Source organism: Lygodium microphyllum, chromosome 21, assembly GCF_053477565.2.
Source record: "Lygodium microphyllum isolate KBCC chromosome 21, Lygodium_microphyllum_v1.1.10, whole genome shotgun sequence".
In the NCBI taxonomy this organism is placed as follows: Eukaryota; Viridiplantae; Streptophyta; class Polypodiopsida; order Schizaeales; family Lygodiaceae; genus Lygodium; species Lygodium microphyllum.
Window position 1 is genome coordinate 82,609,278 of NC_141155.1, and position 25,259 is coordinate 82,634,536.

The 25,259-nt window shown below is 46.2% G+C and overlaps 1 protein-coding gene across 1 annotated transcript; it reads left to right on the forward strand.

Annotated features, from left to right (window-relative positions):
* Positions 1 to 1,261: 1,261 nt before the first annotated feature.
* LOC148018212 (2-C-methyl-D-erythritol 4-phosphate cytidylyltransferase) lies at positions 1,262 to 24,937 on the forward strand. Its single transcript, XM_087661881.1, has 8 exons — positions 1,262 to 1,428; positions 1,613 to 1,715; positions 1,852 to 1,911; positions 2,044 to 2,106; positions 2,183 to 2,407; positions 2,496 to 2,598; positions 24,286 to 24,488; positions 24,599 to 24,937. Exons 1-8 carry the CDS (start codon positions 1,322 to 1,324, stop codon positions 24,689 to 24,691), a joined length of 957 nt encoding a protein of 318 aa, XP_087518007.1. The 5' UTR covers positions 1,262 to 1,321; the 3' UTR covers positions 24,692 to 24,937.
* The last annotated feature ends 322 nt before the right edge of the window (positions 24,938 to 25,259 follow it).

The following is a 25,259-nucleotide window of genomic DNA, read 5'->3' on the forward strand; positions in this document are numbered from 1 at the left end:
CTAGACTTTTGACATGTGTTGCTAGCTTTAAAAGGCTCATGAGTGTAACATACTTAATATTAGCCTTCAAGGATGTGGAAGGATGAATAGGCGGCAACATGTAAAATAGGTCTTAATGAACGTCATATAAAATTGGTCTTAACAATAAGAATATGTATATATTGAATGGCCCAAGTCAATTTTATCCATGAGCCTTTAAAATCCGACAATGCAAGCTGAAAGTCTAGTTTAAATATTAGTTTCATCATATAAAATGGGTCTTAATGGTAAGAATATGTATATATTGAATGGCCCAAGTCAACGATGCAAGTTGAAAATCTAGTTTCAATATTAGTTTCATGGCCAAATGATTTATACATAGATTTGTGTAGTCATTCCTAGATCATGTACCCTTGTAAGGATCTTGTAGTATCAATGTTTAATGTGTATTGTACACCTTGTGTTAATGGATGATGCATGGCATATTATGCATAGCACACTCCATGTTCTTATGCACAGTGCTAGTCAACCGTATATGCTAAAGGTTTGTTGCGTAAGATAAAGCAGGTAGTATTGTGATGGGGGTCAAGTTTACCATTTTTTATATTTGAATTTTGCCAATTATATTAGAAAGCTTTGGTTACATGTTAAGAGCACAGGAACAAATTTTGGCAGTATTTCTATGCTATAGCCACATATTGGAGGATCAAACATACCTCCATTGAGGATCAAACATATTGGAGGATAAAAATAGGCTAGCAAGGGGAAGAGGACCAATGCCACCACATTCTAGATAGATATCACTAGTTCACAACCTAGGCCTTTGGGATTTAGGCCTTCTCAAACCAATCATATTCTCTCTTTGCATTGACATGCAAGGTTTTGGAGGCTTGCCATATCCAAACTTTAGATTGCACCTCCATATTCAAACCTGAACCACACCTCCATATATGAACCCCCCATAAATTTGCATACCACTAAAATCTATAGACATGGCACAACCTGCGCCTTGAGGGACTAGGCCTTCTCAAACTAATCCCATTCTCTCTTTGTACTTGCACACGAGGCTTCTCAGGCTTGAGATATCCGAACGTGAGACCACACTTCCATAGCCGAACCTACCATAATTTGTATGGATGTGACAAGCTAGGCCGCCGGTCATAGTCTCCCCTAGCACGTACACATAAGGGTTAGAAGGTCCGACATACCCGAACCTGACACCACACCTCTACCTTACGTCCGAGCCTCCGCAAATTTGCATATTTTTGATAGGAATCGTATTTATCAAAATCAACTCAAGGTTGTGTCGACGGGCAATCGTTCGTGGCGCAGCAGAGAAATCATGGCGCTCCCGGTTGTCGTGCTGCTGCTGCTGCTCGTCCATGGCTCCGCTGTCGCGTCTGCGTCATCTCTCCGCACAGGCCCGGCATTCGTATGGTCCGATCATAGGTACGTCTCTGCCCTTCCTCTCTTGATCTGCTTTTTATTGGGAAGCCAAAGAAAAACAAAAACTCGATTTGGCCAGTCTGAGAGAGAGAGTGAGAGAACCCTAACATGAACACTCGACTGTCCAGGCCTTGTCCGTCGGAACTCATTCTTGTCAATCTGTCAATAATGCATTTCTACTGTGCAGATCCTTCGGGCTGGAATCTCGTGGGGCAGTTGATTATCGTGTTTTCTCACCTCACAGCTTAACAGAGACTCTCATGCAAAAATTTGGCTGGTCAAGCTCTCTGGTAGACCACAGGCTTTGACAATTACTTTCTGGATCAGTTGCAGATGGTTAATATTTGCCTGTAGGGTAGGTTTTTGATTTTGACCACTTTCTCTCGTTTAAAAAATTGCTATTGGTTTTTATGACTACTCATAAAGTGTTCAAGAAATGAAGATGAAGAGAAGGTCGACACAATTTTGGTCTTCATTGGCAATCAGGTGCTTTTTCAACCCCTTTATGTGCAAAATCTAGCTTCTGATACATGAGAATAGGGGAGACAACTTGCCTATACATCTTCTACTTATAGTATAGTTTGCTATTGGTTCTTACATTCTCCTCACCCTCGTCAGCTGCACTCAGAGGACGTATCACATAATTCAGGAGACGCTTTTGATGTATTAGCTATTTTGAAGGTAGCTGGACAAGCTGCTTAAACCTTTGTTGTCCGTGTTTGTTTTTGGATGCATCTAATTTGAACCTCGAATTCAGGATTCGTTTTCATCCTCAAAGTATTCAATGGCACTGCCATATATTTCAATTGAAAGACCAGGAATTGCTATGTCGTTATTGTCCTCCATCAAGGGCAGGTGTGATGTGAAGTCAAGACCTGGAAAGATCCTTTTTGTGGGGCCTTGCTTGAGGCAAGAGCTGGATTCAAGATGGGATGATCTGACTGAAGGCATTGATTTTGCCGAAAGTGCCAAAGATGCAAAGGTAAGTTGTAAATACATGTGTTATTTATCACAGTATTTTTTCATTTCACTTTTGGACTTCCCTAAGCATTGCTTTCATGATGGTACAGGAGTTTATTTATAGCAGGAAGTCAAGCCGTCTACACAGTGAAACTGATGTCATAGTTACATGCCCCTCAAGCCACCACAAACGAGAGGATGCCCAATCTGAAGGTAAAATCAATAGCCAGATATTGCTTTTCTTGTCCATTCAATTGAGAACTCAAGATAGTGTAGTAAATGACTGGATTTAATTTGAAGCATGAAAAACATTACCTTGGGAATAAGATTATTATTACTTGTTTGCCAAACCTGAGTGAAAAGCTTGTGGGAAAAGTATCACAATATTGGTATTTAAGCATCTCCAATTATAGTGCGATGGTTATGCTGCACACTTTTGTTTGCCAAGCATAGTTTCCCAATTGTGATTTGGGTTCCCTTTGTGAGGAAAATCCTATAGGTAGTGATAGGTCATATGATGAGTGGATAGATGCGAGGTGGGACCCAACCTTCGGTATTAGGGACAAATCTTTGGAGTACTCTTGGGGACACAACATAGTCAAAAGCAACAAAGGGAAAGGGGATGGCAAAACACCATCCTAGTGATGTTCTTGTCACAAACTGCGTCACACAATAGAATTGAAAAGAAGAATGCTCGGGTGATGAAATCCATCTACTAAGATAAGAGACAATACAAATACAATAGTGAATCATTAACTGTGGGCACATGCTCCCTCTCTCCAAGAGATTCTCCAAGTAATAGCAGCTCTCAATGTTAGCCTCAACAATTCCACTGTAATAGCATATGTGACCATGGATTCCACTTTGGCTAGGCATGTAACGCCGATCCAACTTGCACATGAGACACCCACAATATCTACAATATGAAGGGACTAGACATCAAAGCCATCTCTAAGCCATAGAGCCAAATGGGTGTCAAAATGACCAAGTGACTAGAGAGAGAGTAGGGTTTGCAAGGGAAAACACAGTGTGTATGGCAAACACTGAGAGAGAAAAGTGTCAGAGTGCAGCGGTGCGGAAGCGTAGGACTGAGAGAGAGAGAACACAGAGAGAGAAGAGAGAGAAAGAGACAGTGAAGATGAAGATCTACTGTATAAAGTGTGCTGAATACAAAGATATGCAGATATATACACGGGCGCAGTGCGCTGGACTGCGTGTCTCCACCTCGACGATGCAACCTGCTGTTCACCTCGAAGTCTGCTGTAGTTTGCACTGTCTCCTGTCTGAAATCTGCGAACAGAGACGGAATCTGCGCGTGTCACCGGTCTGTAATCTGCGAGCAGAGAAGTGTAGAAGACTGCTGGGGATGTCGGCTATTTATAGCCAGAATCTGCCAAAAATAGGGCGCCAGAAAATAGCCTGTCGACTGCACTGGTCGGACTGCCACGTGGCAGTCCGACTGCACACCTGTCCGACTGCACTGCTGCCACCGTACTCGCTGTACCTGCCCTGCTGCCCCTGATCAGGCTGTGATCTCTAACACCCCCTCTCAGAGCTTGGGCAGGGCAGAAGCCTGAGGGATCTGGAATGTCTCCGAAGTAGAGCCTGGGGAAGTGCCTTCGTAAACAAATCCGCAAGATTGTCCTCCGTCTTGCAGTACTCCACAGTGATGGTCTCATCCAGAAGATTTCTCGGATGAAGTGGTACTGGATCTCTATATGCTTCGTCCGGGCATGAAAAACAGGGTTCCGTGCCAAGGCAATGCAACTCTCATTGTCACATTGCAGCAAAGTAGGATGAGTCTGGGGGCACCCAAGCTTCTCCAATAATCTCCGAAGCCACACAACCTCACATGTGGTGAAAGACGTGGCCCGATACTCCGCCTTAGTAGACGAAAGGGCTACTGTGGGCTGCTTCTTGCTACTCCATGAAAGAATACCTGCACCCAAGGTAAAACAGTAACCTGTAGTAGACCGCCTGTGGTCCACATCACCGGCCCAATCCGAGTCGCTCCAACCTGCAAGTACCAGATTTGAACCATCTGTCCCTGCGGGGTAATGAATCCCTAAATCAGACGTCCTCCTCAAATACCGAAGTATCCTCTGAGCAGCCTGCCAATGCACCGTCTGAGGTTCACTCATGAACCCTGCCAAGAGCCCAACAGCAAAACAAAGATAAACCCTATTGTTGATAAGCCAAATCAAAGACCCAATCAACTGACGATAGCGGGAAGCATCCGCCAAAGGAGAAGCTGAATGGGAAGTGGCCTTTCAGTTCGGATTCATAGGAGTAGAAAGAGCCCGACAATCCTCCATCTCAAAAGACACTAATATCTCCTGTACATATCTCTGTTGAGAGATGAAGATCCCCCTCTGAGACTGATAAATCTCATGGCCCAAAAATAAATGGAGTAGACCCAAGTCCGTCATCTTGAACGTCTGATGTAAAGCTGACTTCGTCTCTTGGACCTGCTGTGCATCATCACCTGTGACAATCAAATCATCAATATATAAGACAAAAAGCACACAACCATCCTCGGAAGTGTGAACATAAAGCTGCGGATCGGCCTTGGAACGCCGATATCCCAACTGAGACTGGAGGAATGAATCAATCTTCTCGTTCCATGCACGCGGAGCCTGCTTGAGGCCATACAAGGCCTTCTTCAACCTGTAGACTTTTCCATCTGAAGATCCAAAACCAGGAGGCTGCTCAACATAGATCTCCTCCTTCAAATCACCATTGAGGAAGGCCGACTTCACATCCAATTGGTAAACAGGCCATCTCCTATGGCCAGCCAAAGCAAGAACAGCTCTAATGGTCGCCATACGAGCTGTGGGGGCAAAAGTATCATGACAGTCAATCCGTGGGCGCTGTGCAAAACCTTTAGCAACAAGGCGAGCCTTGTGCTTATTCAAAGAACCATCGCTGAGGTATTTGGTCTTGAAGACCCACTTGACGCCAATCACCTTCTTATGCGGGGGGTGGGGCACGAGTGACCAAGTGCCATTCCTCTCAATAGCCTCCAACTCGGCTTCCATAGCTTTCTTCCATGGTGCGGACTGTAAAGCCTCCTTCACAGAGGTGGGCTCTCGATCCTGCATAACACGGGCCATCAAACAATAGTTAGAGCAAACAAGCTCCGTAGAATGTGCCTGGTGCCGCCGTGACCGCCGCGGACCATCCTGCGGTCCCCACTCCTCAGGAACCCCCTCGATCCCCAAATCACGGAGTGTGTCACGGGCCCAGCGGAGGAGGCCGAACCTCCCCTCGTCTCTCTCCATCAGCAGAAGACTCTGGAATATCCACCGGTGGTTACTCCTTAGGGGTGACCGGTGGAATAGTAGACTCTGTGTCAGAAACATAATCATAATCAAAAGGCACGGGCTCCAATGGAACTGTAGAAGGAGCCCAACTCTCCCCTGGATCTCCAAGAACGGGATGCTCCTCACCCGTTGATATAGCCGGAACCTCAACAAACCGCACATCGCGGCTAGTGTACACATTTCGCTTGACGGGATCATACAATCGGTAGCCTTGGGGCTGGGAGCTGTAGCCAACAAATACCTGTCTTCGGGAAGCTGCTTCAAATTTATCACGGTGAGCCTTGGGAATGTGAACATAGGCATCACACCCAAAGACCTTGAAGTAAGAAACATCTGGCTTCGTCCCAAAGTAAGCCTCAAACGGGGTCATCCCTTCCACGGCCGAAGTAGGAGATCGATTAAGGATGTGGACTGCAGTAGCCACAGCCTCGGCCCACAGAACCTGAGGGGTCTGTCGATGCTCCATCATGGTGCGCGCCATCTCGATCACACTGCGGTTCTTCCGTTCAAGAATGCCATTTTCTTGAGGAGTGTTGGTATTGGCAAACTCCTGGTGAATTCCTTTATCTGCACAAAACTGAGCAAACTCATTAGAAATAAATTCACCGCCCTTGTCGGATCGCAAGGTCTTCAACTTCCGGCCCGATCGGTTCTCCTCAAAGAGAAGCCAATCCTCGAAGTGTGAGAAAACTTCTGACTTTAATGCCAAAAAGTAGACCCATGTCATCCTGCTGTAGTCATCCACGATCAGCATGAAGTACGAGCTCCCACGTAAGGACTCATTCCGCATAGGGCCACATAGATCCGTAGATACAAGCTCCATTGGTGAAGTAGACCGCCGCGAAGCTGTGTGGGGAATGGCATCCCTATGCTGCTTCCCCCGAATGCAGGAGACACATGGCTGCTGGCTCACCACTATATCCGGCAACCCTTGAACAAGCTGTCCACGTGACGCCCTCTGAAGATAATCATAGTTGAGGTGACCAAACCGAGCATGCCATAACTCTGATTGTGACTGAGAGGTAAGAAGAAGAGTAGAGAGGGCGGTGGAAGACTTCAATTTATAAATGCCGTTTCCTCATATCCAGATGATAGAACCTTTCTCGATCCACGATCAAGGACTCGCACCGTAGAACTGTCAAACTCCACTAAAAGGCCAAGGGAACAAATCTTATAAACTGACACTAGATGGTGTGAGAGTGCGCAGCGGAAGAACACGAACACAGAGCAGAGGAGAGAGAAAGCAGAGAATGAAGGAAGAAAGTCTGCACTGACCGAGATGAATGCTGAATACACTGGAATGGACAGAACAGTCCCTGCACGCAGCCCGGAGCGTCAGTGAGGGAACCAGGACAGACTGGACGCAGTAGCAGCACCAATGCCGGAGACGGAGGCGGAGGGAGCAGTGCTGTACCTGCAGAGAACAATGCTGGACTGACTGGGGGGGCTGCTATAAATAGCCCCCAGGCCAGCAAACTGGCCGACCTGGCCAGATTTGGCCGACCAGCCAGATCTGGCCGACTATGGCCAGATCTGGCCGACTGCCCAGAAAAATGGGCAGTCAGCACAAAAACAGCCCAGTTTGGGCTGGAACAAAACCAGGACTGCATGCTGAACAGAAAATGTCCTGACAGAGCTCCTCTGTCTCCTGTCAGACTCTGACAGGAGCTCACAACCAGGAGATGACAGACTGAGACTGAAAAAGAGCAGGCTAACACCCCCTCTCAACTCCTGGGAGAGTCTGAAGACCCAAGAACCGCATGTGATGAAGCAAAGAAGCCTGAGTCAACGGCTTCGTAAAGAGATCAGCTGCATTGGCCGCCGTAGGACAATAGACCACCACCAGCTCCGAATCCACGATCCGCTCTCGAACATAGTGATACTGAACCTCAATGTGCTTTGTACGAGCATGAACACCGGGTTCTTGGCCAGAGCAAGAGCACTCTGGTTATCCACGCACAGCTCCGTAGGTCTGGTCGGGGAAAAGCCAATCTCCGCGAGTAAGCGACGGAGCCAAACTGCCTCCATAGCGGTCGAACATAGGGCCCGATACTCGGCCTCTGTAGAAGAAAGTGCCACAGTAGGTTGCTTCTTGCTGCTCCAAGAGACAGCACCAGATCCAAGGGTGAAAGCATAACCTGTAGTGGATCGTCGCGAATCCACATCACCTGCCCAATCAGAATCACTCCATCCAGAAAGGGTAATCCCATCTCCATACATGATCCCGAAGGATCGAGTCCCTTGTAAATAGCGAAGAACCCGCAAGGCCGCCTGCCAGTGATCCTGGGTAGGAGTCTGCATAAAAGAAGACAATAAAGCCACCACAAAAGAGATATCCGGCCGAGTGTGAAGCAGCCAGATAAGAGAGCCGACAAGGCACCTGTAATGGGTGGGATCGGTAAGAGGAACTCCAGCTGTCAAAAGCTTGGACTCAGGGTCCATGGGGCATGAGATAGGCCGACAATCAGCCATATCAAACTCCGAAAGAAGCTCGGAGATGTACCTGTGTTGCGAGATAAAAATGCCCTGTGCCATCTGATAGATCTCCAGACCTAGAAAGAAGTGAAGGATCCCTAGATCCGTCATGTCAAACTCCTGCTGAAGAATGGACCGTGTATGCTCCACCTGCTGAGTGTCGCTCCCTGTAAGGATAAGATCATCTACATACAAGATAAGGAACACCGAAAGAGAATCCACAACCCGTAGGTAGAGGTTGGGATCATAAGCGGAGCGCGCAAAGCCATTCTGTAGAAAGAAACGATCAATCCGCTGGTACCAAGCACGAGGAGCCTGCTTGAGGCCATAAAGAGCCTTCCGCAGCCTGTAGACATGATCCTCCTTCCCCTGCACAAAAAAACTAGGAGGCTGGGAAACATAAATCTCCTCCTCAAGAACGCCATTCAGAAAAGCAGACTTGACGTCCATCTGAAAGACAGACCAACAGTGGTGAGCAGCAAGAGCCAAAAGAACTCGGATGGTAGACATCTTGGGTGTAGGAGCAAAAGTCTCAAAGTAATCCAACCCTGCACGCTGAGCAAAACCCTTGGCAACAAGCCTAGCTTTATGCTTGTCCAAGGAGCCATCTGCAAGATATTTGGTCTTAAAGACCCATTTCACACCAATCACCTTCCGTTTCGCGGGACGCGGAACAAGCTCCCACGTATGGTTTCGCTCGATGGAATCGAGCTCGGCCTGCATAGCCTGTCTCCAAATATCCTGTGCAAGAGCCTCCTCCACAGTGGAAGGCTCGGAATCCTGAAGAATTTGTGACATAAGAGCATAGTTCACACATAGTGAACTGTCCCGTTGGGCCTGTAAACGTGCTGATCGGCGGGGACCTGTAGAAGAAGCAGGAAAGTGAGTAACACCTGAATCCTGCATGAGCCGGCGATACCATAAAGGAATCCTGAGAGACTCTTGGTGCTATGAGGGAGACCGGGGGGTCTCCGGAACCTGTAAAGCACCCATATCGGAGAGGGACTCCCCCTCACCAAGTGAAGGTAGATCCTCCGCATCTGAAGAAGGCTGTATATCTCGTGAAGATCCCGAAGTGGCGGTAGAAGAGCTCGTAGAAGATGAAGGCACATCCACCAAAGGGGAAAGAGAAGCCGAAGGAGGAGGAATAGGGGGGGTGCTAAGAGGCATCCTGGAAGGAAGTGAAGGGAGAAAAGGTGGGGGGGGGGGGGGGTCCGTCGATGATGAAGAAACATCTGTAATGGAACCATCAGTCGGATCCTCAGAGGCCGAAGCCTCATCAAAGATCACATCCCTGCTCACCTCAACCGTCCGCGTCGTCGGGTCATAGAGCCGATATCCCTTCGTGGTCGTGCTATAACCAATGAAGATAAGCTTTCGCGACTTAGAGTTGAACTTCGTCTTCCTCTTCTTCTTGTCCACATGGACAAAAGCATCGCACCCAAAGATGCGAAAATGGGACACGGAAGGCTTCTTTCCAAAGAAAGCCTCATACGGAGTCATGTCCTGTAATGCCGAAGTCGGAGAGCGGTTGCGAATATGCACCGCTGTAGCCACCGCCTCACCCCAAAGGAAATGAGGAAGACTCCTATGCTCCAGCATAGATCGGGCCATCTCAAGCATGGTCCGATTCGCACGCTCCACCACACCATTCTCTGATGGTGTGTTCAGATGGGAATACTCCACCCGAATACCATGATCCCTGCAAAACTGAGAGAAAAGATGAGAAGTGAACTCTCCACCGTGATCAGCTCGAACACCACGAACCTTAGAAGTGGTTTGGGTCTCCACAAACACCTGCCACTCACAGAAACGGGAGTACGCCTCGCTCTTATACTCCAAAATAAAAGGCCACACATAACGACTAAAGTCGTCCACAATCAGCATCAAATACTTGGCCTTCCCAAGAGAGGCCGTGCCCATAGGTCCGCAAAGGTCGGTATGAACCAACTCAAGCGGAGAAGTAGCCCGCCTAGTAGCAACCTGCGGGTGAGGCTGCCGGTGCTGCTTGCCCCTCAAGCAGCTAGGGCATAAAGTGTGAAGAGGAGGGAAATCAGGAAGGCCCTCCACCATCTTCCTCCTAGAAGCCCGGCGAAGTGAATCGAGGTTCAAATGACCATACCGAGCATGCCAAAACAGCCCAAGCTCATGGGAAGTCCGCGCAGCCAAGGCTGTGAGCGTGTAAAGCCCACCCTCCTGAGTACCTGTCCAAAGAGCATCACTTGTAGAAGCATCCTCCACTGTGACTGCATCCTGTGTAAAAATGACTCGGGTACCTAGCTGAGTAAGACCATGCACAGATAATAGGTTAAAACCCAAATCAGGGACATAGAGAACTTTGGCGGGAAAGACCGCCTGTCAGAAAACATAGGTAAAGTCCCCACGCCTCGAACAGGAACTGTAGAATTGTCACCAATGTTGACTGTACCCCCTCTGGAACGAAGATCCTGAAGCCAATCTTGACGGAAGGTCATATGTGAAGATGCTCCACTGTCGACGAGCCAAGGCTTCTCCTAAGTGGTAGAAGCTAGGGCAGTGTCTTCCTCAACAAAGAGATGCACAAACGCAGATTCTGTTGTGGCTGGGGCCGCCTTCGAGTCCTTCTCCTTAGGCTTCAAATGGGGATACTTCTGCCAACACTTCTCCTCGGGATGAGTGTCCTTCCCACAATGGGGACACTTGGGCTTCTTCTCCTTCGCATCCTTCTTGTCCTCCTCCTTCTTGTCCTTGGCCTTCTCCTTCTTTTGTTTCTTCTTCTTGCCGCCACCTGTGCCGGCCGTAAATGCCTTGGTGGAGCCACTAGCTCCCACCTCTTTGAGTCGCTCGTCATGCTCCAAGACAAGCGGGGAAAGCTCCTCCCATAGGAGTGTCTCACGGGTCCTCGAAGTGATGAGGCTGGTGTAGAAGACATCATAACGGGGTGATGGCAGCTGAGTCAACAGAATCATCGCCATATCCTCAGACGATATCAAATGACCAAGAGAGGCTAGCTCGCCTCGCATATCCTCCATCTTCGTGATGTGCCCCTTTATGGAAGAAGAACCATCAAGACTGAGCATCTGCAACTTCTTCTCCAGGGAAATCTTGTGGGCAAATGTCTTGTGCTGATACAAAGACGCAAGCTTTGTCCATACTTCCGCCGCGGTCTTTAACCTGTGAACATGTACAAGAACAGAATCATGTAGACTCATAAAAAGAAAGGAACGGGCTCGTGAGTTGAGCCTATTCCGTAAGGCTGCACGGTCCATAGAGGTGCCATCGGACGAATCCACGGGGGGTCGGTCGATGGGCGAAGAAACAAGCTCCCAAAGGTCAAAGGTATCAAGGATGCAAGCCACCTTGCAGGACCATAGGGAGTAGTTGGAACCATCCAACTTATCGTCCTTCGGAAAGGAAGGGAGAATCGGCACCTGTATAGAGGGAATCAAGGAAGGCATCCGCACATCTGATGCAGTCTTCACTGAAGAAACCTTCGCAGTAGATGGAACCCTCTAAGATGCATGGACTGAAGAAGGACGAGTGTGAGGAGGTTCTTCCCGATGTCGCACTTCACGATAATCCCGCCTCCGCTCAGAGGAATGATGAGAGAGAAGCTCATCCTCTGAGTCTTCAAAGCCTGAAAACTGGTAAGACATCTTCCAATCTGCAAAATACCAAATAAAGTTGTGCCGCTGTCGAAATAGGACCCGCAATGTGGTCACCAACCACCAAGACGCAGGCAGAGAGTGCCTACAAACACCTGGATCTGCAAAACGCAAGAATACTGATGTCGAACACCAGAGAAGAGACCACCAGCACCAGGAAAACAGCCCGGACAGAGGTCGCCAGCAGGAAAGGAGCAGCCTGGGGTGGAGGCGACCTGTAGAGCTGCAAAACGCAGCCTGTAGGGAGGTCGCCCAGCAGCAGGAGAGGCCGCCTGGCTGCAAACGCAGGGTTGCTGCGTCGCTGGATGACGTGGCAGCCCCTGCAGTCAGCGTGGACAGCAAACGCAGGCTGAACAGCCTCCTGATGCAGTCGCCTGGCTGGGATGGATCTGGTGGCAGCCGCCTGAAGCAGTCGCCTGGCTGTTGTGGATCTGTTGGCAGCAGCAGTAAGGTATTTCTCTCCTGAAGGTCGTCCTCCGTGCTCTCAATTAGGCTCTGATACCATGTGAGAGTGTGCAGCGGAAGAAGAACGCGAACACAGAGGAGAGGAGAGAGAAAGCAGAGAATGAAGGAAGAAAGTCTGCACTGACTGAGATGAATGCTGAATACACTGGAATGGACAGAACAGTCCCTGCACGCAGCCCGGAGCGTCAGTGAGGGAACCAGGACAGACTAGACGCAGTGGCAGCACCAATGCCGGAGACGGAGGTGGAGGGAGCAGTGCTGTACCTGCAGAGAACAATGCTGGACTGACTGGGGGGGCTGCTATAAATAGCCCCCAGGCCAGCAAACTGGCCGACCAGCCAGATCTGGCCGACTATGGCCAGATCTGGCCGACTGCCCAGAAAAATGGGCAGTCAGCACAAAAACAGCCCAGTTTGGGCTGGAACAAAACCAGGACTGCATGCTGAACAGAAAATGTCCTGACAGAGCTTCTCTATCTCCTGTCAGACTCTGACGGGAGCTCACAACCAGGAGATGACAGACTGAGACTGAAAAAGAGCAGGCTAACAGATGGTACCCTAAGCCTGGTACATGCAAAACCTTTGAGGTATGGGTACCACCTCGTCCATCTGGAATAAGCTGCATCTTACCCAACCTGCAATAGATATTGAAGAGTTGTCTCCAATGAGAATTTGCCCACGTGAGGGTCGCAACTGGGCAACACCATCTGATGAAGGAGTCATGTGCCGGGAGGCACCACTATCAATGATCCACTCTCGAGCCTGGGGAGCCGTCATCGCAGCATCAGAAGTATTCGGTGAAGCGTCCTCAATGACAGCTAGATGAAGAAATGCAGCTGATGAGGGTGCAGTCACTGCTCCAGAATCCTTGGTGTCCTTCTTGTCTTTGTCAGGGCAATCCTTCTTCCAATGGCTAGTCTTTCCACAAATATGGCATGTGGAGTCTTTGTCCTTGTCCTTCTCCTTGTCCTTCTTGGACTTGTTATCCCCCTTCTTCTTCTTTTGGTCCTTCCCCTTCTTCTGAGAGGCTTGACTTGTCAGCGCCTCCGACTTGGAAGCATTCTGTCCCTTTAACTGTTCCTCTTGGTCCAAGACCATAGGAACCAACTCTTCCCACCGAAGAGTAGACTCTCGCCCCGAAGCAATAAGGGCAGAGTAAAATGTACCGAATCGTGGCGGCAACTGGGACAAAAGTGTGATCGCCATGTCTTTGGAGGAAATCGGCTTCCCCGCATTTTGAACTTGCATCTGAAGCTGCCTTAGCTTGTTAATGTGCTCCCGCAGCGAAGAAGACTTGTTTACGGACAAGGTCCGCATCTGTACCTCCAAAGAAACCCGCTTCATAAGGGTCATCCAATTGCACATCTGATCAAGCTCCAGCCATATCTCTCGAGCCACCATCAAGTGCTCAATGTGAGCGATCACGGCTGTAGTACATGATAGAAAAAGAAAGGAACGAATCTTGGCATTCAGTTTGTCCCAATGAGACTGAGCCTTGGCCAACTCCGCACGAGCATCGGATAATCGACTGGAACTCCAAGTCAATCTCTGTAGACATCTTCACCTGTAATGCCTTCACAAACGCAAAAGCAGCCCCCTCTGATTGTGAAAACTCAGCCTGCTAAGGCTCTTCCGCGTCCTGAAAACTTCTTCACCGCCGGAGGCGATGAAAAAGCAAAACCTGCACTTGTAGGCTGAAAACTCAAACTTCCTCCGCGTCAAACAGCAGTAAACAGCAGCAAATCCACCACCTGGACTCCTTTTTTGCGCGCCCACACTCGCTTCAGCCTTGTTCCAAGGCGCAGCCCTCTTGTCTGCCCTCAAACGCAAAAAACGCAAATTCGTGTCGCGATGGAAACTCCTCTTCAGGTTGATTCTGCGCTCAGTCAGCTCTCTAACACTGCTCTGGTACCATGTCTGAGTGCAGCGGTGCGGAAGCGTAGGACTGAGAGAGAGAGAACGCAGAGAGAGAAGAGAGAGAAAGGGAGTGGAAGATGAAGATCTGCTGTATAAAGTGTGCTGAATACAAAGATATGCAGATATATACACGGGCGCAGTGCGCTGGACTGCGTGTCTCCACCTCGACGATGCAACCTGCTGTTCACCTCGAAGTCCGCTGCAGTCTGCACTGTCTCCTGTCTGAAATCTGCGAACAGAGACGGAATCTGCGCGTGTCACCGGTCTGTAATCTGCGAGCAGAGAAGTGTAGAAGACTGCTGGGGATGTCGGCTATTTATAGCCAGAATCTGCCAAAAACAAGGCGCCAGAAAATAGCCTGTCGGCTGCATTAAATGCAGCTGACTGACTGCACTGGTCGGACTGCCACGTGGCAGTCCGACTGCACACCTGTCCGATTGCACTGCTGCCACCGTACTGGCTGTACCTGCCCTGCTGCCCCTGATCAGGCTGTGATCTCTAACAAAAAGAAATATAGAAGATGATGAAAGATGAAGCATGTTGATGAAGTGAATTTGATACAAGGGTGTCGTAGCACAAAGGAAGCCATGGAGTGTAGGAAGACTATCGACGAAGCCTCTGCAAACACAGGATGAGGAGGTGTCGCCTAGAGCAGGGAGACTGCCGTTGAAGGGTGAGGAGCCTTTGAATCTGCAAATGCAAGGATAAAGAGTGGTATCTATGAGTAGAGAGAGAGCCGATGAAGCCTCTATTTGCAAATGCAAGCATGATGAGGTGACACCAGCTTACTGGAGCGACGTCAGAAGGGTGGGAAGTAACCAAGAACCAAATGCAAGGTGCAATTGCCTTTGGTGAAGGTAATGCCTGCTGGAGAGAGGCACCAGATGGTGAGGAACCTCCCTGGCAGCCAAATGCAAGAAGGTGGAGCCGCCAGAAGGGTGGAGGATGATGCCAGATAGGGTGGATGCTGATGCCAAGAGAGTGTGGACTCCAAACGCAAGGTGTAAGAGCATAAAAGATGCTGTCACCAACAATGGAGGATGGATGTCGGCTAAAGAGGAACACACTCCCACCATAAACGCAGCCAACTGGAGATGAAGGCTGGCGCTAGGTGAGTGTGGAGATGGTGGTAGGAGAGGAGAGAGAGAGATGATGGAAGAGAGTGTGTCAGAAGATTGATGAAAAGAGAGTGGGAGTGACAGACTGAAGGATCAGCCAAGGAATGAATGAGAGAATGGCCTATAAATAAGCACAATCAGTCTAGGGTGGCGCTTCTTTTTGGGGCTGCACACCCTAAATACAAAACGTAGAAATGCAAAAATGCAAACTGCGGGTGAAGAGTGAAGGGTTTCTCAACACCCCCTCTCAGGCCCAAAAAGGGGAACAAGAGAAGAGTGAGGTGGAGATGGAATACTACATGCTGAAGAATGCTCATGCAGTAGATGCCACTTGGATAGTGTCCCTTGTGGGGAAATTGTTCACTTGCCCAAGCGCCCTAGTACGAAGATGGTGCATAGGAGGAATGTCAGACTTTGGGTGGTGCCGAGAATCATAAGGATATACCCATATTCGATCTCAGGAGTTGACTCCATGCTGACCAAAGGACGAAGAAGATCCACCCTATAATCTGAGAATACCACTTGAAAGGAGACCTTTGAAGATAGTCAGGAGACTGGATGAGCTGTAGAACCAAAAACTCAACCTTAGGAGAGAAGCCACTAGCTCTATGACTCCATGCTGGAAGGAATACGAAGGCCTAGCCACTAAGTCGCTGCTAAAGACCCAAGGGCCTTGATCTAGGTAGATCCTCTAGATCTTGGGTATGAGTAGAAGAAACGATTGCTCAAAGGAGAGCCACTCCTCGAAAGTGAACGGTGGTGGTGTGTGAAGAACTTCATGGCACATAGGGTCCCTCTCTGAATCGGAAGGAGTAGAAGTAGGAGTCCCCTGTGATGTCGAAGAAGAATTGGAAGCCCTCTCTGAGGGTGAAATAAGAAAATCCCCCTCTAAGTCCCAGTTTGAGAGAGAAAGGGAATCCAACCACTCATGGCTCACGGACTGCGAAGCATCTGATGACAAAGGAAGTGCTGCTAGTCGTGCCGAAGAAGGTATCTGGGGCTTGGAAGAAGCAGCCAAGAAGCACCTAGAAGTGGCCTCTCAAACGTGAGTGGCAGAGGGTGGGGAAGGAGGCTCAGGATGAGCCAAGGATGGGGAACAAGTTGAGAAGGGATCATACCTATTGTATTGAGGAGATCAGGTCAAAGGAAGAGATTGTGCTTATTGGTATATATATGCCTACAGGAATTCAAAAGCTTGTTCATGTTTTTTGAATTTCTTGTTTGGATGTATACAGATGTTTGCAAAGCTTGTAGTTTTTGACAAAGTAGATATGAAGTTTGGAGGCAAAGATTAGAGTCAACAAGATGATGAGGCGATTTTTGCGGACATGTGTTATATGAAGCATACTACTTGGGATTCTAGATTGGAGTAATTATATGCATATGAGTTATATGGTTTTTCTATTTTGTCCTCAGGTTTAGAGAAGTGTCTCACATGGGATGAAAAGGACATAATTTATGTGTTTGATCCAAGAGTTCAATCATAATGCTTTACAGGGGAGTTTGATGAGAGCGGAATTATTTTTGTGTTCAATCCTAGTACTCAAAAAATCGTTCTTGTTGGTCAGCACGATGGAAGTTAGATTATTTTCATCTTTGATCCAGGTGGACCGTTGCACATAAATGTTTGCGGATTCAAGGGAGGGCTAAATGTGTTACATGTTTTCACGATAGCTCAATCTATCTCACATAACTAGGAAACTACTTCTTGATGAAGTGGAGCAAGCACACACTAGCTTGTAAGTTGGACACAAGAAGTTTGGTTTTCAAAGATTTAGCAGGTTGAGAGTTATGGCAAGTTGTATTCACATGACTCCAAAGTTTAAGTAGCCATGAGATTGATTCTATAAATGAGGTGAACTTTATTCAAGCAACGTGAGAATTCGACCTAAATAGGTATTTCAAATCAAGATATATTTTCAGATATTTCCTAAATGCTTGATCATATGAACGTATTCAAGAACAAGATGTGATTTCAATGTTAATGATATTCATTAAAATACACTCAAAGAAAGCATGTAGGAAAAGCAAAGATTTAAAGCTAAAACTTAGCTTCAAAGGAAAAGCTTTGAAAACGCAAACTGCGTTGATTGGAGGAGGGATTATAAAGAGGGGGAGGTGGCCATATCGAATCAGAGGGGGGGCATAGCACGTGATGGATGACATCGTTTCTTGTAGTGGAATCATGAAGAAGGATGGATTGGCAAACATTATTTCATTATCCACATTGATTTGGGCTGCTCGTCAACGAATTATGGGGGAGTGTTGCTGCAATGAAAGGACGATGCATTACAGTTACAAAGGAGATTGATATGATCATAGGGATGACGCATGATCTTCAACGTTAGAAAGGGGGGGGGGGGGGTTTGATTTGAATGAAGTGAGCGTTGCTGGCAAATAATCAAATTGGATGATGGGGCTTGGAATTGCTAGGATTCTTCTCTGCGAGAGCTAGTAGCATGATTTGCGCGGAAAATATGCATGCAATTATTGATGAATCGACATGTTAAACAGATAATGTTTGCTGATTATTCGAGTTGTCCTATATGGAGGCAATCCGGTTCTGAAGTAAGCTGCATACTTGCTGGAGTTTCTTTTCTTTGAATGACAGTAGTTTGATATATGAGAAAGTGAAAAATTGAACTGTCATGATTGGCCATTCACGAGCTTCAAGAGAGCAATACCTCTTTTGAAGGACCAGACGTGTCTCTAAGGTCCACTGTTATTCTGAGGAAGTATCTCTTATTGTTTTATGTAGGTTGAATGATGAAATGGCCAGTGCCCGTGAGAGCTTGACAGCGGTGTGTTGATCGTACTGGTTAAAAGAAGAACTTTGTCGGCAACAAGAAGAGATGGAAGTTTATATGGCAATTATCATGAGGTTTAGGGCCTTAATGTTTTAACTTTTGTTTTTTGTTTTTTGTTGAATGCATAAAGGAAAGAGAAAATATCGGGGTAATGAGATGAAGATCACGTTTCACTTGTGTTCACTAATTATATATGGAGTTATTTGAAATCGAATTCTCTCGGACAATGGATGTACGTTTGAAATTTTGGAATAAAATTTCTTGGTGCTGCATGGGTGAAGAACTTTAGTTTTTTTCGATGTTGGTGTGGGGGAAAGAAAAATGAAATATAGTATCCTTTTGCACCTTGAAAATAGCTATTCAGATTGTACTTGCTAGATGTTGAGTTACTAAAGGCGAACATCAAGCCACAAACCTCTACCGACGTTCTTGTTCCTCTTGTGTTATGGGTTGTGTGAGAGGATTATCCTTGATCACCGCTCGCGAAACACCGTATATAAGCATAATATGTATTATAATGAGTAGTTGAATGCATAGTTCTGTTATAACCAAGTTCAATCTGAGGACGGTAGCACTCCCAATTAGATTGTTTACGGGAGATATATGCACACAATATATCTTCCATAGTTTGATTTGTCCTCTTAGTTTGTCGATCAAGGCTTTGAGGACAACATAGACTATAGAGTTTCCAATTTTTGGAAAACTGTTTGTTAGAAATGGCTAGTGAATTTAGGTCTTGATCATTGACTATTTCATTAGGCAAACCGTTAAGTCTATAAAGATAGTCAACAAAGAGACTAGCCAACTTGTGGCACTTCACAAATGTCTTTGTGTGAATAAATCAAGTTAATTTCGTCAATTGTTCAAGCATAACTCATATTGTGTCATGACATCGATTCGCATGTGGTAATCCTACTACAAAATCCATAGAAATGCTACTCTAGTTTCTATTGGGAATTTGTAAAGGATGTAACATCCACTCTTGTTTATGCCTTTCAACTTTATTAAGTTGACACTGAAGGCACATATGTAAGATTCAGCTTGAAGAGGCCTGAGCCCAATTCAGTCATTTTGCGTGTGGAAATCAGGAATCTCTCTCTCCTCTGGCATTCTCTCACCCTCTCCAATCAATTCTCAGATATCTTAGCATTTCCCAGCCATTTGGAGCATGCAGCTGGTTATTGCATTTAATGCAGTCTAGTACAGGCAGCAGGCCCAATTCTTTCATTTTGCGTGTGGAAATCAGGAATATCTCTCTCCTCTGGCATTCTCTCATCTTCTTCAGTCAATTCTTAGATATCATAGCATTTCCCAGCCATTTGGAGCAGCATGAACCGCGGTCACCTAAAACTGCATGAACCGGGGTTCTAAACTGACAATTTCTAAAGGTCGAACGATTGTAAAACCTTGTGAGAAGCATCTGAGTTCTCTTGGACCACCCTGCTGTGTAGGATAGACCCGTCCGGGGTTCCGCCTACCCGCTTTTCTCAATAGGCATTCTTTAGTTACTTAATTAGGTCCTATCACATTTATGAGTGAAATTTAATATCAGCTTCCTTAATTAAGCCTTTTAGAGAACAAGGTTCGTTCGTGTAATTTACGACACTGACACGAAAACAAAGCAAGCAATTCTTTTGATAAACAAGTTCAAACAAATTCCTTAACTTATCTTCAAGTTAATCTTTGTCTCCTGTGCATATAGGAGAAATTATATATCCCTTCTGCCTTGTAAAAGTACTCGGTCCAAATCACACGGCACCAAAATTTTCATCATTTATCTACAATAGGATCTTCCAATGCCACATACATTGGTCCCACAGCAGTCTTCAACTTCGTTCTGGACTGGCAAGGGGTGTCCAGAGCTCTACCTGAACCACAAGTGACCTAGGAGTGAAACACAATTTCTGTGGTTGGCCTTTTTACCACTCGACCTTGGGCCCATGAATCGAGCATTACCCTTCTCGAGTTAAAGCGCAATATGACCTTGGAGATGATCCACTTGCGCAAAATATCCTTTTCGTAATCAATCTAGTTAAGAATCAAGCACAATCAGGGTAATCATCCCTAATATCATTTTTCAAGAAAAATTTCATTTACGCTCATGTCAATTTGTCATCATAGAACCTTGCTATGAATTTACCATCAATCACAAGTACTTGGAATAATCATCCAAACGACAAACCAACAAGCAATTGAATATAGAAGCGTTTAGGACGTTGCTTGATCAACCAACAAAACCAATTGTATTTCCAAACAATGCAAGTATAGACGCAATATCATTTCCATTGCATATTCGCTGATGAAAACATGCAATGCATAGGTGGAATGTTGGACTTTGTGTGGTGCCGAGAACCATAAGGATATACCTGTACTTGATCTCGGGAGATTGCTCCATGCTAACCAAGGGATGAAGAAGATCCACCTTGTAATTTGAGAATACCACTTGAAAAGAGACCTTGGAAGATAGTCAGGAGAGTGGATGAATTGTGGAACCCAAAACTCAATCTCGGGAGAGAAGCCACTAGCTTCGTGACTCCATGCTGGAAGGAATACGAAGGCCTAGCCACCAAGTCGTTGTTGAAGACCCAAGGGTCTCGATCTAGGTGGATCCTCTAGATCCTGGTTATGAGTAGAGGAAATGAATGCTCAAAGGAGAGCCACTCCTCGAAAGTAAACGGTGGTGGTTTGTGAAGAACTTTATGGCACATAGGGTTCCTCTTTGAATCGGAAGGAGTAGGAGTAGGAGCCCCCTGTGAAGCCGAAGAAGAACTGGAAGCCCCCTTTGAGGGCGAAGTAAGGAAATCCCCCTCTGAATCCGAGTTTGAGAGAGAAAGAGAATCCAACCAACACTCATGGCTCACGGACTGCGAAGCATCTAATGGCGAAGGAAGTCACTGGTCATGCCGAAGAAGGTATTTGGGGCTCAAAAGAAGAAGTTGGAAGACACCCAGAAGTGACCTCTCGAACTTGAGTGGAAGAGGGTGGGAAAGGAGGCTTTGGATGAGCCAAGGGTGGGGAATAGTTGCGCGCTCTCATGAGAGTGGACTGTGAAGGAGATGTGGGTGGTGGAAGTCACTGTACTTGAAAGTGGGTGGGAGAAACCTTTGCATTGTGGGGTGGTCTCTAGGAGGGCTTATTGCCTCGAAAGGTCTTAGAGCCTCTGTGTGCTCGAAAGGACTTAGTGCGCTTTGGGTGCGGCTTATTGCCTTTAGCATAATACTTCGATATCCAATGCAGAACGATCTTTGTGGCCTAGAAAGGAGAGGTGGCAAAAGGAATGCATGGTGGAAGATGCATATACTTCGGAGGGGTGGGGAAGCAAAGGTCGATGTCAACAGTCTTCGGTGGGATGACCGTTGGTGCTGTAGTAGGAACACCCAATAGATTGGTAATCTGTCGGTGGAGACGCCATGGTACCGGTGTGGCAAATTGGAGAAGGGAGGGTGGGAGGGAGAAAAAGGATATCTCCCAATGTGCAGCAGAAATGATAGAGAAATCAAACGTTGATGCCGAATCCGCCACTGGTCTTTATTTTCTTTGATAAGGAGGATCTTTGTGGGAAAACACAGCCAAGGAAGGCTAGATCTGACGTAGACGACAGTGTAGGAGAGAGAAAGACTAAAAACGCAGGTGAGGAGAGAGAAATACTAAAAACGCAGGCTGTAGGAGAGAGAAAGCAGCAAATGCAGGGTGAAGGAGAGAGAGAGATTAAAAACGTAGGAAAAACCTGTAGTAGCAGTTAGCATGCTGAAATCAGCTCTGAATAGTGTGTGATAGGCTGGAAACAAGCGCCAAACTGTTGTAGACAGCAATGGCCAGCTTGGACCACGATGTCCTCCACGTCCGGGGTGTGGGCAGCAAGCTGAAATACCTGAAATCTGCAAAAACGAGATTGTTTTTTGAATGGAGAGTGATCAGCAACAGTGGCTCTGCTGTAAACAACTGCAAATTGTAGGTGGAAGGTTGGAAATAGGCACCAGACGGTAGGTGACAGCAAGGGACAGCTGAGACTGCGATGTCCTCCGCGAAAGGGGTGTGGGCAGCAAGCTGAAAACACCTGAAACCTGCAAAAATGAGATATTGATGTAGTGGAAGAAGAGAAGTGGATGTTGAACCCGCCACCAGTCCTTGCCATCATTGAAGTGGAGGATTTTTGCCACTGTTTGAGCTGATCCAGCTCTGATACCATGTCAAAAGATGACGTACCAGCGAGACAATAGGGTTTGCGGGGAGGAACACGGAGTGAACTCGACAAACATGGAGAAGAGAAGAGAAGAGAGAAGAAATTCTGATGAATGAAATGATGAAGATCTAAATCATGGAGTGAATGTGATACAAGGGAACAAGGGTGCCATAGCACAAGGAAGATGATGAAGACAGCCACGAACCACGAACTACAATGTCCTCCTGAAGGGATGTGAGGGTAGTGGAGAGATTGGAGAGAAGAGGGGACGGACTGAATGAATCAGTCTTAAAGAATGAGTGAGAGAGTGGCCTATAAATAGGCAGAGTCAGTCTAGGATCGCGCCCCTTTTTGGGGCTGCAAACCCTAAACGCAAAATGCAGAATCGCAAAAATGCAAACTGCGGGTGAAGGGTTTCTCAACAAGTCCTAGGTGAAAATCAAGGGGCAATTGGCCCAATTTGTTTGCTGATTGTTGGTACAGCAAAAGGCTTTTGGATCAGCCAAGGAGATTGTGGAATTTCAGCTTGTATTCAATCCATTAGCAATTGAAGTTAAAGAAATACCGAAAAGGGCACCAGTTTTGGGGCCAATATGGGTGTCAATTGTCCAAGATTATTAAGGGAAAGTGTGCATTTCAGTTTATACTTGTTTATTGATTGCTGTAATTAAGTGCTTAATCAGGGATTACCACCCTTCCTAGAAGGAAGGCTGGTTTCACATCCCATTTGTGAGATTAACAAGGGTGGTGTTTGTGTTCGGAGGAGTTGGAGTGCCCATTTTTTTTTTCTATACTCTTAAGCTTTGTCAAGAACCAACAATGGCAGCTTTTTGACACTCTTAAATAGAAGTATTAGTATCCCCATGTTTTGCTTTCCAGCCTTTTTTGCTTGAGTTTCGACATTTTTGGCATTTTTTGGTTTAAGTCAAAAGGCTTCCAGCTTTTTCGGGCACAATCTTTTCTTTTGAAAAGCATAGCCTCAGATGAAAACAGCAACACCATATTGGGGATTTTGGAAGTGAGATGCTTTTTCTAAGCAACAACCTAACTTCTAAAGCAACTGAAAAATGTGTTTTTTAGGACTTTTAAATGCTCAACACACAAAACTGATTTTGTCAGACAAAGAATAAATGCCCAAGTTGATTTTGGTTTAGTAGGAGAACTTTGGTACAATCTTTGTGTGCAACACATTCACCAATGTGTTTGGGGCCTAAAACAGTGGAATGTTGTTGGTGGACTGATTTTAGGGAGAATGGCTTCAGAAATACCTGGGGAACCTTGTGGAACAGTTTGACAGGAATGTTTGCTGCCATTATCTGTGCTCGCTTAATTACCTGTACTTGCTGCTTCTAATGTAGTATCATTAATTGCAAATCGTGCTCTCTCCAATTCAATATGTTTAGTCATTCTTTGTGAAGTCTTTAACATGATTCAAGCATCCAGTATCTATGTATCCGGGGAATGTGAAGGGGAAAGTGGCTATGCTGGTCACAGAACAGTAATGCCCAATTAGTTTAGTTCAGTGCTACAGTAGAGCTTCTCTATGGTAGGTATAGTGCTCCAAAGCTACTAGCATTATATTTAATTTCCAGCTGATTAGGTAATGGCTGGTACAGAAAGATGATAACCAACAATTGCAAAACTCGATGGCGCTGCTAGATTTGTATTGATTTACTGCTGCATGGAGTACCTTCCACCCTTCTCCTGTGACTTGATCTCTGAGGCTGCAGTTGTTCTTTTAAGCTTACTGTTCTTCGTATGTGTTCATCCTGTGAAATCCATGGTGCATAATTGCTGTCTGTCCTCTCTCTTGTATTGGCTTTGGTCCCCTTGAGACTTGTACATAATATCTATAATACACATCCTCGAGTTCTCATGTTTTGAAAACTCTTACCGAGTTTATCATTCAGGCAGCAAGTTCATCCATATGTTTGGTGTCTGATCCATTAAATATCCTTGCTTTTTTCAGGGGATACACTGGCAATGCTTCTATCGGCGTTACGTGGATCAGGGACAAGCAATGCAGTCTTATATGCCTCCCATCCTTATGAAGCAGGCGGTACCACAACTTTTCAGGGTCGATTACTTGCATCAAATGTTTCAAGCAGCAGTAACTCCACTTGTGACGATATTTGTGAGGTGGTTGTAGGTGTTTATGAGGGGGTGATAGTGGTATGTGCTCTATTAAAATGGAGATCATGTTTAGAATATCTTTTGATACAAATTTTTTGAGATTGCTGAGTTTAATTCTTCATTTCTTCCTGGCTGTTCTATTGATGCAGGCTGTCACACTCCTAATTATACTTATATCAGGGCTATGCTGCATGATGGGTATTGATACACCAACAAGGTTCGAGTCTGCTCAAGATTCTTAGGGCTTATTCAATTCAATTGCTCTTGTCACAAGTTGCTGCATTCTCTCAAAGCTCATTGGGAGCGATTTTTTGAGAGTTGATTCTTAGTAGTTGTGCTTTGAAATAAAGCTTTGTAGGCACTGCAGAGCTGTAAAGTATCTTAGTGAAAGCTGGAAACTTTAATGTTGTTATCCTTACAGTGACGTGTGGTTCTAAATTTTGTTATCACAGTATGTCACCTGCAATCAACACTTTTGTAAATAGTTACTGTTTCCAGCATCTTACAGATTCCTGCATTGCATTGTGTAGATTGATTATGCACATTGTATAGAGGTGTGGTAAAAAAGGAAGAGAGAAGTTGAGTGCAGGAGCATACACCTGTAGATTGATTATGCACATTATATAGGTTAAAAAGGAAGAGAGAAGCTGAGTGCAGTAGCATACACCATGTATGGACTGTTGATGACTACAATATGTTGCGTGGGAGAGCCGCCTTGATTTCTACTTTTTTGATTTTTCATAACAAACTGTACTGATATGTAGACCCTCTGCACGTCTTAGTGTCTTTCATTTTAGAAGATATGATTGA